We start from the raw sequence: 15024 nt of genomic DNA on the forward strand, positions 1-15024 counted from the left end.
AGTGTAAATCGATTAGTATAGGGGTGATCCTTTTTCTAGGTGGGACACCTTTTATCAATCTTGCTCCTCTGTTTATTATGTTTTGTAATTTCTTAATTTACACTTTTGGTAAATTGTAATAGAAAGAGGTGCAGTAGTCAATCCTGGTAATAACACCGTTTATCACAAGTTTCTTGACAGAATTTTCGTCCAGGTACTTTTTTATAAACTGTATGCTCAGGTACCAGATAAAAACTCAGCTTGTCGTAAAACGTTTAATTTCGACCTGTAACATTATAAAAGTCAGAATAACATACCCATTTTTTTTTTTACGTATCACCTTAGCAGAAACATTAATCCTTATCACCATATGAACAAACATATATAATTTCTCACTAATAATTATCATAACAATAATGTCATCACACAATCACCGTTACCAACAAGTTAAAAGATAAGTAACAATTAACTGCAAAAAGTCACTTACAACAATGCCTCCTCTCTGATACCCAGCAGATTTCTCGTGCATTAAATATCGGCTAATTTCTTCTATCAGCTCTTACGTTAACACATCCTAAAATACAACATTACTACAATATAGTAGAGGAATAATGTCAAAATGCCGATAAGACTATTCAACCGAAACATATCCATAATTTACAAATCTCATTACACAAACAATAGCATACCTTAAAGAACACAAGCTACATATCAACACCATTTGCTTGCATGAGTGCACAGCTGCACTCCTCAGCAACTACGCACGAACAGTTGGTTACGTGCACAACCTCCACCTGCCAGTCACAGGCCACGTCGACAGTCGACAGTACCACTGCCCACCGTCACAATTTTACACTGTCGTCAGTGAGCATGCGCAAACTTCACAAAACTTGAACATTACTAAAATACTTAAAAATAATTATTAGTGTTTAACTAATAATACACTCCCGCCTCCTTTATTGTTCTTCAACGGGTAGCAATACCACCAACTTGTGAACCGATCTCTTGATAACTGTGTCACTTTGTCCCTTATATTTTCCTGGTCTTTGTATTTTGTATCTAATGCTTACATCTCTCACCTTATTGTCTCTGCCTGTTTCTGTATCTACAACCTGCCCCATTTTCCATTTTCCTCGCACAACATTTGTGTCTTTAATCAGAACAATATCACCAGGTTGTACATTTCTTTTATCTGTGTGCCATTTTTGCCTTACAATGAGTGTAGGGAAATAATCTCTCTGCCACTTACGCCAAAAGGTGTCGACAACATTTTGTATAAAGTTCAACCTTTTCTTGGTGTCACCTGATGTAGACCATGAACCAGATGGTACTTTATTACTTGCTCTACCCAAAAGTAAATCGTTCGGACACAAATATGTTCCTAATTCTACATCCATACCAGGTTTTATTCCAATAGGCCTTTCATTCATTAAGTTTGCTATTTCAAAAAATGTTGTCTGCAAATCACTAAATGTTAAGATGGTAGTTCCTATGAGCATTGACAGAGACCTTTTTACAGACTTAATTAAGGCCTCACTTACCCCATTCTGCCATGCAGCATCTGCAGACCGATTAAATTTCCATTTCAAGCCTTCCTTTGCTCCAAATTCAGTGATCTCGTGTATGTTCCAGTTGTTATCACTCTTAAGTTCTTTACTTGCTGATACCAATTGTGAGCCTAAGTCAGAGTGTACAGTATCAGGATAGCCATGAACCGCTGTAAATCTTCTGAAACACTTTAAAAAACTATAAGTATCATATCCATCTACAACATCAATATACACGGCACGTGTAACAATACAATTGAATATAACACCATAAGCTTTACCAGTTGTCCTTTTCTTTACATTATCTTTGATTTGAAAATGTCCAAAAATATCCACAGCAGTGTGATAGAATGCTGGACAAGGACTCATTCTTTCATCAGAAATCTGACCCATTCTTTGACCTTCAACTTTGGCATCCAGTTTCCTGCAAAGAATACAACCTCTCTTTATCGATCTTATGATTTTACGTGCTGAAGGAACCCAAAATTTAGACTGAAGCTTACATAGTGTAACATCAACTCCAGCATGATCCAACCTGTGTAAATAACTAATGTACAAGACTGTAAATGGATGCTTACCAGGTAATAGAATGAAGCTATCTTGGTTCCAATTATGTTTCAACCATCTTTCCATTCTTTGTCCTACCATAATTGTACCATCTTCAGCTTGAAATGGTCCTAATCTTTGAAAACATTTTTTCCAGTTCTCAGGAAGACTTTTTTGTGCTTGCATAATCCAAAACCTCTCAGCTTCCTTAAGTGATCTAGGTTCAAGTTTCTTTAGAACACCCTTAAAAGATTTCACCTTAACAATGTTAAATATCCTAGCAGTGACTGCAATTAACATATTATAGTTGTTGAATTTCGACGCATCAATAATGGTTTCTTCATGAACAGAGTATTGTGCAAGATTAACATGAATTCTATCAGGTAACTCACAATTCACCGATTGACTGATAGGCCACACTTCTAAAGGAAGAGCCATGAACTCTGGACCATATTTCCATGAATAGACAACTGCAACATTTAAAGGGTCCTGGGGTCTGGTCAATAGATCAGCAGGATTTAATCCAGAAGCAATCCACCACCATTCATTTGGGTCACTTTTTGATTGAACTTCTGCTATTCTAGTGGCTACGAAAGTTCCAAAGCCATAAGATTCCTTTTGGATTTGTGCTCTAACAATGGAGGAATCTGTTATGTGCATTACCGAACTAAATTTATATGTCATTTCATCTTCAATGGCTTTACGCATCCTGCACGCTATAACAGCTCCACACAATTCAAGCCTTGGAATAGATAACTGTCTACTAGGGGCTATCCTACTCTTTGCCACAATGAGCCTTCTCTCAAATGCACCAGACTCTAACTCCCACCTAGCATATGCAACAGCACCATAAGCATTTGTTGAACTATCACTGAAGATAACAAGTGCAGGCAATCCTTTGGCTGAGGTTGGCTTAACATTCCTTTCAAAATACAGAGTTTCAGTGCCAAATAACTCACAAAAATATGACACCCATTGTTCTTTTAAATAGGAAGGCAAGGGATCGTCCCATCCTAATTTAAAGTCACATTTCACAGTGTCTCGTAGCAAAATCTTTGCTTTTAGTGTGAATGGAAGCAAAAACCCCAGTGGGTCGTAAACAGAACACATCTGACTGACGACAACCCTTTTTGTTAAAACTGAAGGTATATTTTCAACGAAATTCAACTTGTTTAAGTCTGGTTCTGTTCTTACACCCTTATATTTTGGAGAGAAATTTAACTTAGTTTTAAAATAAAACACATCCTTATTGCATTGCCAGTTAAGGCCAAGTATTCTTTCATTACTATTCTGGGACACTTCAAAATCAGAATGCTCATTATCTCCAGTAATGGTCCATCGTTTAATTTTAAAACTGCCTTTAGAGAGTACATTTTCAATATCTCTAATTAGGCTAAATGCCTCAGCTTTACTCTCAACAGAATGGATTATGTCATCTACATAGGAATTAGTCATTATCACACGTGATGCTTCTGGGAAGTCTTTTACCGACAATTCTGCAGTATTTCTGAGAGCTAACATTGCAATAATTCCTGAGGGCCTATCCCCGAAACCCATGCATGTCATTACATAGTGATCAGGTTTGCGATTACTTTGCAAATTTCTCCAAACAAATCTATGTACATGTTGTTCTAATTCTGGAAGCTTAATGCAATTATACATTTTGCTTATGTCACCGGCTATGCCTATAGCCTTTTCACGAAATCTTAGTAATATACCAAACATAGAGTTCAAAATATTAGGGCCCTTTGCCCAAAAACTATTTAGAGACTGGCCCATATACTTTGCCGATGAATCAAAAACAATTCTCAATGGGGTTGATACAGATCCTGGTTTTAACACTTCATGATGTTGAATGTATGTGACAGGACCAACATAGTTTTTAACCTCTTCATCGGATAACTTCCGAATTACATTACGCTTTGTCATGTCAAGTATCTGGTCATTATAAGCTTGAGCATAGTCTGAACCCAGTTTCATCAATCTTTTCTCTGTGCCTTTCAGTCTAGCAACAGCTACAGATACATTATTTTGCAACAGTTTGGGATCCTTAGTCCATGGAAATTTAGCAGACCATTCTTTTCTGTCCGGGTAATACATCAACCCACTTTCAATAAGAGCCAGCTCCTTTTCCTCTTTTATACTATAATTGCCATTGCCTGTTGCACATTTCCCACAACGACAACTACCACATCTGGGATTACAATCAGTTCCTAAGTGTTCAATGGTGAAGAAATCATTTATCTGTGCTGTAATATCAATTACGGGTTCTACAGATATATCATAGTCGGATATTGTACTGGAAACATGATTAATGCTAATGCCTGGATTACTCCTAAACACTGATGAGGTAACAATGTCGGGATGACTGCCATACACACACATTCCAAACTGTGATTCCCTGAGCTGTAAATTTTCAGCCACAGTTTCCTTAACTGTTGGAATTAAAGAGCAATAATCAGAGCCAATTAGGAGATCTATTTTCCCATAAGGTCTATCTAATGCACATACATTAACACCCTTGAATAAATGTTTCACTTTTGATAAATCTACCTTACCGACTTGAGATGTAATGTCATCGATTCCATAAGCAGTAACATTGACATCATTCCCATCCTTGTCGGTTAAAACCAGATCATACTCTTTACTACTGTATGTCACAGTTTTGTCGCCCAATTTAGTCACAGCTAATCTAACACATTTTCCTTTCAGTCCCAATGCCTTAGCCACATCATTTCTGATCATTGTTATATCAGCTCCCGAATCAAATAAAGTTTGTAACTCTTGATTACCACACTTGATCTTGTTAACCATAAATAAAACACCGTTTCTTTTCAGACTTACAAAGGAATTTCCTGTTATGAATCCCTCATGTATAATAGTATGATGAAGTTTCCCACAAGATTCATTGTTAACATCTACAGTATTACATCTGGACTTCTTTAGACATTTTCTTGCTATGTGAACACCTTTAAGGCAATTAAAGCAAATACCTTTCTTCTTTACACTCTCCATTCTGTCATTGATACTCAAGTTCTGGAAAGTTGTACAGTCTAAGATATCATGTCCATCTGAGCCATGATACCAGCACCTATGCAGCCTTGTGTTGTCACTGATCTTATTCCTGTTCCGTTCAGCATTTTCTTCTGTAATTTTAGTGAAAAGATCAGTGATATTTGTAATAGCATTTTCAAGTCCTGCTATCCTTTCCATTACATCTGACTCTCTTCCTTGCTTTGTACTACGCTGATCTTCATAAGTGCAGGTATAATTCACTTTAGCCTTAATATTATTATTGCTTCTAATATTAGCATTAAGATATTTCATTGATTTCTTTTCACTCAAAAGGTATTCCAACAACTTTCCGAATAGGTCACGATTACCTACACACTCTGCTAACTTAACCCATTCACGCTTCTGAGTAGGTGGTAATAGTTTTTCTATCTGGCTAGTCATGTTAGCAGTATTTAATTCTGAAGCCAAACTCATTTGGTCTAAGTAAAGATAGCATTGCTCAATCTTATCAACCATCCTAATGAAACTCTCACTATCCCCTTCGGAAATAGGTTTAATTGACCTTATGTCCTCTACTACTACATCAATAATGGTTCTGCTGTTCCCAAAAGTTTCATCTAATCGCTCAAACATTTTATCGAAGTCATGATCTGCACCACGAACTGTATCCAAGGCCTCTCCTGAGAGACACTGTCTTAGCACAAAGGGATCTTTCCCATAATTTGATTGCATTAGTCTAAAAAAATCTCTCTTGAAATTGCTATAATCTCTCACATCTCCGTGAAACCTGGGCACATCAATCGGTTTTACTTTTAAAAGTTTTTTCACCTGCATTTCGTCTTTAACTTTCACAAATATCACATGAGCTGCACACTTTCTATCTTCTAATGCTTTGATATAAACGTTAGCCTCCTCTATCAATTGAGCATCACAGTTCTCATCTAATAAATTGCAATACTGTTCATTAGCTAGTTCAACTTCATCATAAGCCTTAACAACACTCTCGTATCTTTCTTCTAAAATTTCTAATGCCATTTGATCTAACATATACTCATGAAACTTATCAAGCTTACGTGTTAGTTTTGCCTTTGCGGTTCCCCTCCGCTGTTTGGCCTTCTTCTGTGCTTCCAGTGACATCCTAGCACTATCATTTTCCCCCGTGGAGCTGCCGTTTTTCCCTTTACCTGTCATGATGAGTGTTGTCGAAATGTATGCTCAGGTACCAGATAAAAACTCAGCTTGTCGTAAAACGTTTAATTTCGACCTGTAACATTATAAAAGTCAGAATAACATACCCATTTTTTTTTTTACGTATCACCTTAGCAGAAACATTAATCCTTATCACCATATGAACAAACATATATAATTTCTCACTAATAATTATCATAACAATAATGTCATCACACAATCACCGTTACCAACAAGTTAAAAGATAAGTAACAATTAACTGCAAAAAGTCACTTACAACAATGCCTCCTCTCTGATACCCAGCAGATTTCTCGTGCATTAAATATCGGCTAATTTCTTCTATCAGCTCTTACGTTAACACATCCTAAAATACAACATTACTACAATATAGTAGAGGAATAATGTCAAAATGCCGATAAGACTATTCAACCGAAACATATCCATAATTTACAAATCTCATTACACAAACAATAGCATACCTTAAAGAACACAAGCTACATATCAACACCATTTGCTTGCATGAGTGCACAGCTGCACTCCTCAGCAACTACGCACGAACAGTTGGTTACGTGCACAACCTCCACCTGCCAGTCACAGGCCACGTCGACAGTCGACAGTACCACTGCCCACCGTCACAATTTTACACTGTCGTCAGTGAGCATGCGCAAACTTCACAAAACTTGAACATTACTAAAATACTTAAAAATAATTATTAGTGTTTAACTAATAATACATAAACGCAATATTTCTTTGATGATAACCAGCAGTTTTTATTACATTATTTATTGGACATTTAGAGACAGGTTACAGTCAAGAAATACACCTAATCTGGAACTTTACTAGATATCGGTACTGAGTCATTATTTATGTTCATTTGTATATCACCCAAGTTTCTTGCGCTGTTTCTCTTACCCACCACCATGAATTCAGTTTTGTCCTCATTTAATTTTAGTTTGTTTAAATTTCATCAATTCTCTAACACTATCAAGGATTCGGTTTAGAGTTTCAGTATTGTCATCTATATCATTTATGGAGAAGTAAAATTGTGTCATCTGCTAATAGTTTAAACTTCACGCAATGCCTTTGAAGTATTTTCGATAGACTAATAGTATAGATGCAGAATAAGATTGGGCCAAGTACACTCCCCTGGGGTACCCCTCTGTTTAAGGGTTCATATGAATAAGAGTTTCAATTTGTACACAGTAATTTCTACCAACTAAGTAGTCCTTTAGGTATTCGAAGGCTTGATCTTCAACGCCGATGGACCGTAGATCATTAGTAGCAGTTCATGCACAACTGTATCAAAAGCAGCACTGAGATCGAGCAGTATTAAGATACCACATTTATTTTCATCCATGAACTGTCGATCTCACAAAATACGGCAAACAGCCTATCTGCAAAGGTACCAATCACTTCATTGGCTTCAGGACAGAAATTGCCAATTTTCTCAAATATCTAATAGTGTTAAATTCAAAGTGGTTTAGCATTCAAGTATTTTGCTTAAAAATGAATGATAGAGTGTATAAAAAATTGCATTTCTTCGCTATCTTTTCTTTGCTTACTGAACAAAAGGAACTGTGGTACGCAATACAGAATTACAGTTAAAATAATGAAGGTCGTTATCTTTTACAGTAAATGTCGTTAATTAGCAAAAGATATATTTTTAGAGAGAAGGGCTATCTAAGTGATATGCGTGAACCATGCTCTTTTTTGTCTCACATGTTCAAATTACAGAAAAAATTGGAAAAACAATACCGAAGGGAAGTCATTAAGACCAACAATTAATATTTGATTGGTAATGCGAGCTTGAGGGAAACAGACCCATTGTTCATAGTCACGATAAAACTCACTCTCTCTCTCTCTCTCTCTCTCTCTCTCTCTCTCTCTCTCTCTCTCTCTCTCTCTCTCTCTCTCTCATTAATGTATTCGAATGAAGGGATTTATAAATTTCCATGAGAGTAACAAAAAACATGGTAACTTAGCAAAGGTTTTGTTCTTGATTATAATAACTTATCCATTAACGATTGAAAACAAATATGGTTAAAGTAAGGATGTCACGAGAACATGAAGAAGGCAGCAACCACGAAACACTTGAATCTCCGAGGCAGGAGTTGTTCTGCTCCTGAGCAACGAAACAAAAACTGAACAGCGATTTCAACAGTCAAGAATTCTCTAGACTTGAATGATCCTGGAAGTGCCTCGTGGTAACCCAGTGGCGAAACGACAACTGAAAGGTCCATTTAAAAGTTAAAATCTAATTGGTCATACATTGGTAAGCTAGCTAGAATGGATTACTGCAGATGTATGTCCTTATGTATATCGGCCTTTACTAAAATATTAATGTATATCTAAATTGATGGTATGATAATGAAACAATCTCCAATAGATTTATTTAGATTTGAGAGCAAAGCCCTCAGAAGGATATTGGGAGTTAAATTGCAGGACAGGATTAGAAATGAAACTATAAGAGAGATTACTTGAGTGCCATATGTGGATGAGATCATAATGAGGGATAGATGGAGATGGTTTGGGCATGCTCTTCGCACTCTCCAAGAGAGATTACTTAACAAACCGTTTAGCTGGGTTCAACAAGGCACTAGAAGCATGGAGTAGGAGATGATGAATGGAAAAGTATTGAATTAAAGGCTCAAGATAGAGACGACTAGCGAAACCTAACCGAGGCCCTTTGCGTCAATAGGGGTAGGGGGAGATGATGATATTTAAATTGAAGTAAAAGCACACGTCAAGCATCAGTGTTTATGCCTCCATACTGATACAATTCGCCAAAATGTGTTTTGGGTGTTGGTGCGTAAGTGTGATTTTGAGTGTTCTGTTAGGTTTAAGATACAAAAATTGTTGCAAATTTATGTCAAATGAACATTTGCAGGTCCTGAAGGATTTCTTGGTCCAGTGCTATCTGGGAAGAGCACCGAAGAGAACCACCTCTTTTGTAAGAAAAAAAGAAGCACCCTTAAAAACATGTCCTCTAACTCCGGGGAAAGTTTTCGGAACTGTTCTCCAAGTTTGGACTAATGACATTATTTCCTCTTGTAAAAACAATTATAAGTCTACCAGAGAGACCTAGGAAGGCAATGGACCTGAAGGCTTGGAAGGGCTCTCCGTGAATAATATAGATTGCTTAGCGTTCCAAGCTATTAAAACAAAGTCAATTACTCGTTTGCAATTCTGGATATGGGAAATTATTGTTTGTTAGGAAGAATGTTGGAGTTTGAGACCATTAAATGTGTAAGGAAGAGTAAGAGAATCCAAATCTTCATTTATCATCTCTTCTATACAATTAAGAGCAAGTGTCTGGCTATATATATATATATATATATATATATATATATATATATATATATATATATATATATATATATATATATAGTGATGCCCTGGTGAGAGGGGCTGCATAGCCGTCATTTTTGACGGGTAGCGTACCGTACAATATTTCTTTGAATATTTTCAAACTTTCAAGATTATATTGTCACTTATGTGACAGGAACAAATATAATGTGTTTGTGTTCATGTATGTATCTTCTTCGTCTTATTTAACTTGGTAGGTGTTTTAACAAGTCAATGGCAGTAAACCTCATTAAATCTCAGTTGGTGGGAATATATATTACTTCAAATTTTATACCAGCCTCGTAACTATAGTTAAGACTAATTGATTAACTGCGAAGTACATCTCGTTAACAGGTTTTTGTTTACAGTAACCAAGCATGGTTACTGGCTAGAATTTGGAAAGACAAATCTTGTGATTCAGTCACTCTGCAATCTGGCGGGTATCGGGAAAAGTCGTACCACACCATATCATCCTCAAGGGAACGGCCAGTGCGAACGTTTCAATCGCACACTCCTCGACATGATGGGTACGCTGAAGCCTGAACAAAAGAGGAATTGGAAGACACAGGTTGCAGCATTGATCCATGCATACAACTCTACCAAGCATGAAACAACAGGCTTTTCGCCTCATTATTTAATGTTCGGACAGTCACCGCGCCTCGCCGTAGATCTTCGCTTTGGTCTGGATGAGGTCCTGCATGATCAAGGGGCAGCACAGTCCCAGAAAGACTACATCAGTCAATTGGAGAAGTCCCCTCCAGAGTGCTTACGAGTTAGCATCAGCATACAGTACTGACAGGAAGGCCAAACAGAAGAAAAATTATGACCTGCATGCTCGTTCTGCTATTCTCAGGGAAGGAGATAAAGTCCTCATCAGGAATGTGGCCTTCACAGGGACCCACAAATTAGCGGATCGTTGGCAACCAGATGTCTATGTTGTCATCAGTCATCCCAACTCCGAAGTTCCCGTCTATGTTGTCCAGCCTGTAGACAAGAAGGGACCAAAGAAGACCCTACATCGGAACTTGCTGCTTCCCTTGAGCAGCGCGATAGAGTACCGGACAGATGACGACGTCTCAGTAGAGCGCAAAATAACGGATAATTCATCTATGACCAGTGTAGATACTCCTGTAGCCAATATCACTGACTCATCAGATGATTCTGATGATTCAGAGTCTGGCATACGGGTTCACCCTCGCCTCCGACCCGAGTCCATCCCTACTCCAAGAAAGCGTCCCATTCCAATGCCTCAAAGTAGTCCACCTCAACCAGCAGAGCCAGTTATGGAGCTCCCAGTTCCTGTTCCTGACGTCGTGCCAGATATTTGGTCTGCTCTGGAAGAGAGTGAGGAGGAAATTCAGGTATTTGAAGAACTAGTTATGCCAGCTGCTGATCCAGAGAGTTCAGAGGCTTCTTCCCAAGAGGAGCCTGAGGAAGCTGCTGCTCTAGGTTCTGAAGAACCTATTCCTCCCCCTCGTCGGTCAACTCGACAGCGCCGGGCTCCACGGTGGTTGCATCCCGAGGCATATGAGATGTCTCGTTCTGTGTATCCTTCAAGAGTTGCCAACAGGGTCAACATGCTGAGCAAGCTCGTCTGTGCTATTTTGGAGGAGCCCTAGTCTGATTAAACACTATTATGAACTCTGATTTGTACAGCTAATTTTGATATGTTACCAATTTCTTAACCATGTGTCCATGTATTTAGGTACGTACTCCTTTACAAATGTCGGGACGACATTTTCTCGAAAGGGGGGAGTATGTGACAGAAACAAATATAATGTGTTTGTGTTCATGTATGTATCTTCTTCGTCTTATTTAACTTGGTAGGTGTTTTAACAAGTCAATGGCAGTAAACCTCATTAAATCTCAGTTGGAGGGAAATGCTAAGTATCAATATATTACCTCAAATTTTATACCGTCCTCGTAACTGTAGTTAAGACTAATTGATTAACTGCGGAGTACACCTCATTAACAGGTTTTTGTTTATAGTAACCAAGCATGGTTACTGGCGAGAATTTGGAAAGACAAATCTTGTGATTCGGTCTTTGGTCCTCCCAGCGTTAACACGTAGCTCGGGCCAACACAGTCTCGAGGGCGTCTCTGCTGGTGCCCCCAGGTTGTCAGGCTTTATGTTAGCCTACGCCGTACTACGGTTATATATTGTGGAATATTTCCCAAATATTCTTTACAGGTCAGTACGAGTGTGTGCTTTGAGGTGTATTGTGAAATAAAGTATATGCATTCCGATTGGATTTCTATAATGTCCAGCATTTAATCTATTATTAGTGATCCGTTTAATTGCCATTGTTAAATAAAACATTGCCATTGTTAAAATCCCTAATAGTCTGTGTCGAGTGCTTTGCAGAACATATATCTTTAAACCTAATATAATATTGCTGAGGATAATTGTGATAACTGTGCTATGCTATGTTGTAATTTTGTAGTCACTAAAGTGTGTATATGTGTATCTATCTGACAATTTGTATATTATTGATTGTTTGTTTGTCAGGTGAGGTTTATGGAATAAACCTATGTCACATCCATCAGCGTTTAAAAATTGAACCAATAAGAACCCACTCAGACGTATCGAGACGCTGATCCTACCGTCTATTACACTTATAACATTAAATAAAGGATTTTTACTTTTACCTGTAGCTTTGTATGTTTCATATATTCTTGAAGTTTATTTATTGTTTTAAATCTGAATTGATTTACCAATGTACAATTGTAATAACATTAATAGGAAGACCCATGAATTTCCAATATATTTGAAAAAAAAAAAAAACAGTACAATATCGACGTAAAAATTGTTTGGAAAAACACTTCCACATATTTGATATTGATATAATAGATATGTGATGAAAATCGCCTTTCAAGTTCACTGTTTATACCAGACTGATATTCTGTTTTATTGTACTTTGTATTGACAATGACATGATGTCATCATCCTTAGCTTTTAGGACAGCGTCCATGAAGGTAAGGGTTAGTGTATTTGTTTTTATATCACTTCAAACTCTTCAAGTACTGCGCTTAATCAATCAATCTAATGGTTATTTCATTTATGCCATTTCCCTTTTCATGGAAACATGCACCGGTCAACCCTTCTCAAAGACGAATTTTCGACTCCTTTCATCAAACCCCGTAATTCCTTGACGTTCAGTTACAGTAAAGTATTTGAAACTGAAATTTAGGTTTTACTTCTGCCAAGCTCTACTGAAATTTTATCGGTCGCTTTTCATATCCATCATATTTTTAGCAGACCTTGGCATAAAGGTTTGATCGATAAACTTCCTGCCCAGGGTTCATAAAGAAGGGTCAATTATTTAATTATCTGGCAGTTCATAAAGAAGGGTCAATTATTTAATTATCTGGCCAGCTTGGTCAAACAGATGCGCATCACACAACATATTTCAGGACAGCATACACATCACACTGATTAAGAAATGGTCCAAGGGAGAAAAAGATCTCTGCTACATTAGGACTGCCAGAAACAAAGAAATAAACCTAAAAAAATAGGCTGAACCAAACATTCTTTGTACCACTCTGCCTAAGAAATAACTCAGACAACAGAGCTAATTCCCACGCTGTTGTATTTACCTTTTTGGGCTCAAGCCATGTCGTCCTGATGGAAGTTCCTTTAAGTAGCTTCCTAAGGGATATATGTACTACAGTGATATTCCCAGAGAATTTTACCTTTAGGTATCCAGAATTCTAACTCCTGGCGCGAATATCCTTAAATTTCTCACAAGGATATCACATAATATCAGAGGACGTATTCTTGACACGCCACATAGCAAGTCTGCACCCCTAATAGCGTTTACGCTTCGAGGGGGAAAGTGGCAGAATAGAAGGGGAGCCGTATCAAAGTTACCCTAGTTCTCATGCTACTATTGAGTATCACAGCAGCGCCATATCCAAGATGGTGAACATTCCTTATTTTGTAGCGATTTCGCTCGGTGGTGTTCCCTGTTGATATGACATTTTCGATCGATTTTCAAGGTTTATTGTTATGCATTCTCCAGCTTCTTTCACCTCTGGAAAGTTGAGTATTGTATCTTTACAATATGTGTTTTTTAGTTCCTGTCTCACACTGAAATTAGAGTAATTTATTGTGATTAGGAGCTAGGCCTGTTACCGGAGGCGCCATTGGCGCTGTCGTTCATTGGGCATGTGTTATTTAGTTAGTAGAACGACATTCCCGGTTTTTAAAATAGCATTAATAAATTATTTCTTAAGCTATTTAGGCATTTTATATTTGTAAAGATATTTATATGCATAATTTTCCTTTTTCTGCGTCGATCGTATATGTCAAAGTTTCGGTGATATAGGTAACCGAGATCTCGCCTTGCCTAGGTAACCTAACCTAGGCAATACTTTCAACATTCCCCAGTTACCGTTGTGTATTGGTTATTAATTCTTTGGGGATTGATATCTCCTAGAATTATTATATAACCGATACTCGTGTCTATTAGAGATTTAAGGGTAATCTCTCTTCCCTCTGAGGGTAGCCTTAGGCTACAACCCTAATGGGTCGGCCTTGAATTTTTAATTCAGGCACGACTAGTCTAGTGTTTTTCTGTCTCGTCCCTTAACAGCAAATGTCAAGTTTTGGGATTCGGTCAGAAACTCAGAGTATTTAGTCTTGTGTCGGCAGTCGGCCGGCAGGGTGAATAGTCATTCCCCTGCCGGCTAGACTGCCGGCATAGGAGGCTAGCCCCTAGGCTACACCTGAAGTGGTTGTATGATGCCGCCATCTTCTCCCTGTGGCCTAGTAGACTAGTCCTATGCTCGCAGACCCTAGGCTGAAGTGTAGTATCTTCTTAGGCCTATAATGGCGTGGCACTGGAACTCTATTTCTCCCTTGTTGAGAGGAGGTGGCACTGTTGCCATCCCCTTAACTGTATTGGCACACCCTAGGCTGAAGAATAGAAGATTTTCCTGCCGCCTGGAATGGCGTCGATACTGAAATAGAGTTTTGTCAAGGTGTTTAGGTCTGGCAATATTGCCGGCTCCTATCACACCTTATATAGGACCATTTTCCTCCCCCTCTGTTCTTTAATGATACCGGTGTCCTGCAACCTTACCGTTGCCGGCCAGACTCCCTCTCTACTGCTGTTGTCTGGCTACCTGCGGCTATGGCAGCTGCATGTAGCCATGATAACTCCCGGCGGCCATGTTGGATGCCGGCGACTATGTGTCTTTCAATTGTCGGCGGCTATGCCGGCTGCCGGCGGTGATGCATATTGCTTGTAGCCATGCCATGTGTCTGCAGCCATGACGGCTGTCGGCGGCAGGTGGCTGCCAGCAGCCATGGTGACTGTGAATGGGACGTCCCTTCTGTCTCTAAGGTTTTTCAGTTCTCCCTTGAACTGCTAGCCACAAGTTCTATTGCCGGAATACTGCC

At 38.4% G+C, this 15024-nt stretch overlaps 2 protein-coding genes across 2 annotated transcripts; both read right to left on the bottom strand.

Annotated features, from left to right (window-relative positions):
* Nucleotides 1-308: 308 nt before the first annotated feature.
* Nucleotides 309-2853, bottom strand: LOC137654685 (uncharacterized). Its single transcript, XM_068388561.1, has 2 exons — nucleotides 669-2853; nucleotides 309-553 (listed from the first exon to the last, which is right to left on the bottom strand). Exon 1 carries the CDS (start codon nucleotides 2778-2780, stop codon nucleotides 936-938), a length of 1845 nt encoding a protein of 614 aa, XP_068244662.1. The 5' UTR covers nucleotides 2781-2853; the 3' UTR covers nucleotides 309-553; nucleotides 669-935.
* Nucleotides 2854-3096: 243 nt separating this feature from the next.
* On the bottom strand, nucleotides 3097-6952 carry LOC137654027 (uncharacterized). The gene is made up of 4 exons (XM_068387663.1): nucleotides 6755-6952; nucleotides 6553-6639; nucleotides 3331-6351; nucleotides 3097-3211 (listed from the first exon to the last, which is right to left on the bottom strand). The coding sequence occupies exons 3-4, from the start codon at nucleotides 6276-6278 to the stop codon at nucleotides 3097-3099; spliced, it is 3063 nt and encodes a 1020-aa protein (XP_068243764.1). The 5' UTR covers nucleotides 6279-6351; nucleotides 6553-6639; nucleotides 6755-6952.
* Nucleotides 6953-15024: the final 8072 nt, after the last annotated feature.

The sequence above is a fragment of the Palaemon carinicauda genome, chromosome 15 (genome assembly GCF_036898095.1).
Source record: "Palaemon carinicauda isolate YSFRI2023 chromosome 15, ASM3689809v2, whole genome shotgun sequence".
Taxonomy (NCBI): Eukaryota; Metazoa; Arthropoda; class Malacostraca; order Decapoda; family Palaemonidae; genus Palaemon; species Palaemon carinicauda.

Bases quoted from the DNA above. Each gene is read 5' to 3' on its own strand.
- LOC137654685 (XM_068388561.1), bottom strand. From the start codon at position 2,780: ATGCGTAAAGCCATTGAAGATGAAATGACATATAAATTTAGTTCGGTA.
- LOC137654027 (XM_068387663.1), bottom strand. From the start codon at position 6,278: ATGACAGGTAAAGGGAAAAACGGCAGCTCCACGGGGGAAAATGATAGT. The intron at 3,212-3,330 runs GCAATGCAATAA...ATATACCTTCAG, and splicing joins AGAATACTTGGCCTTAACTG to TTTTAACAAAAAGGGTTGTC.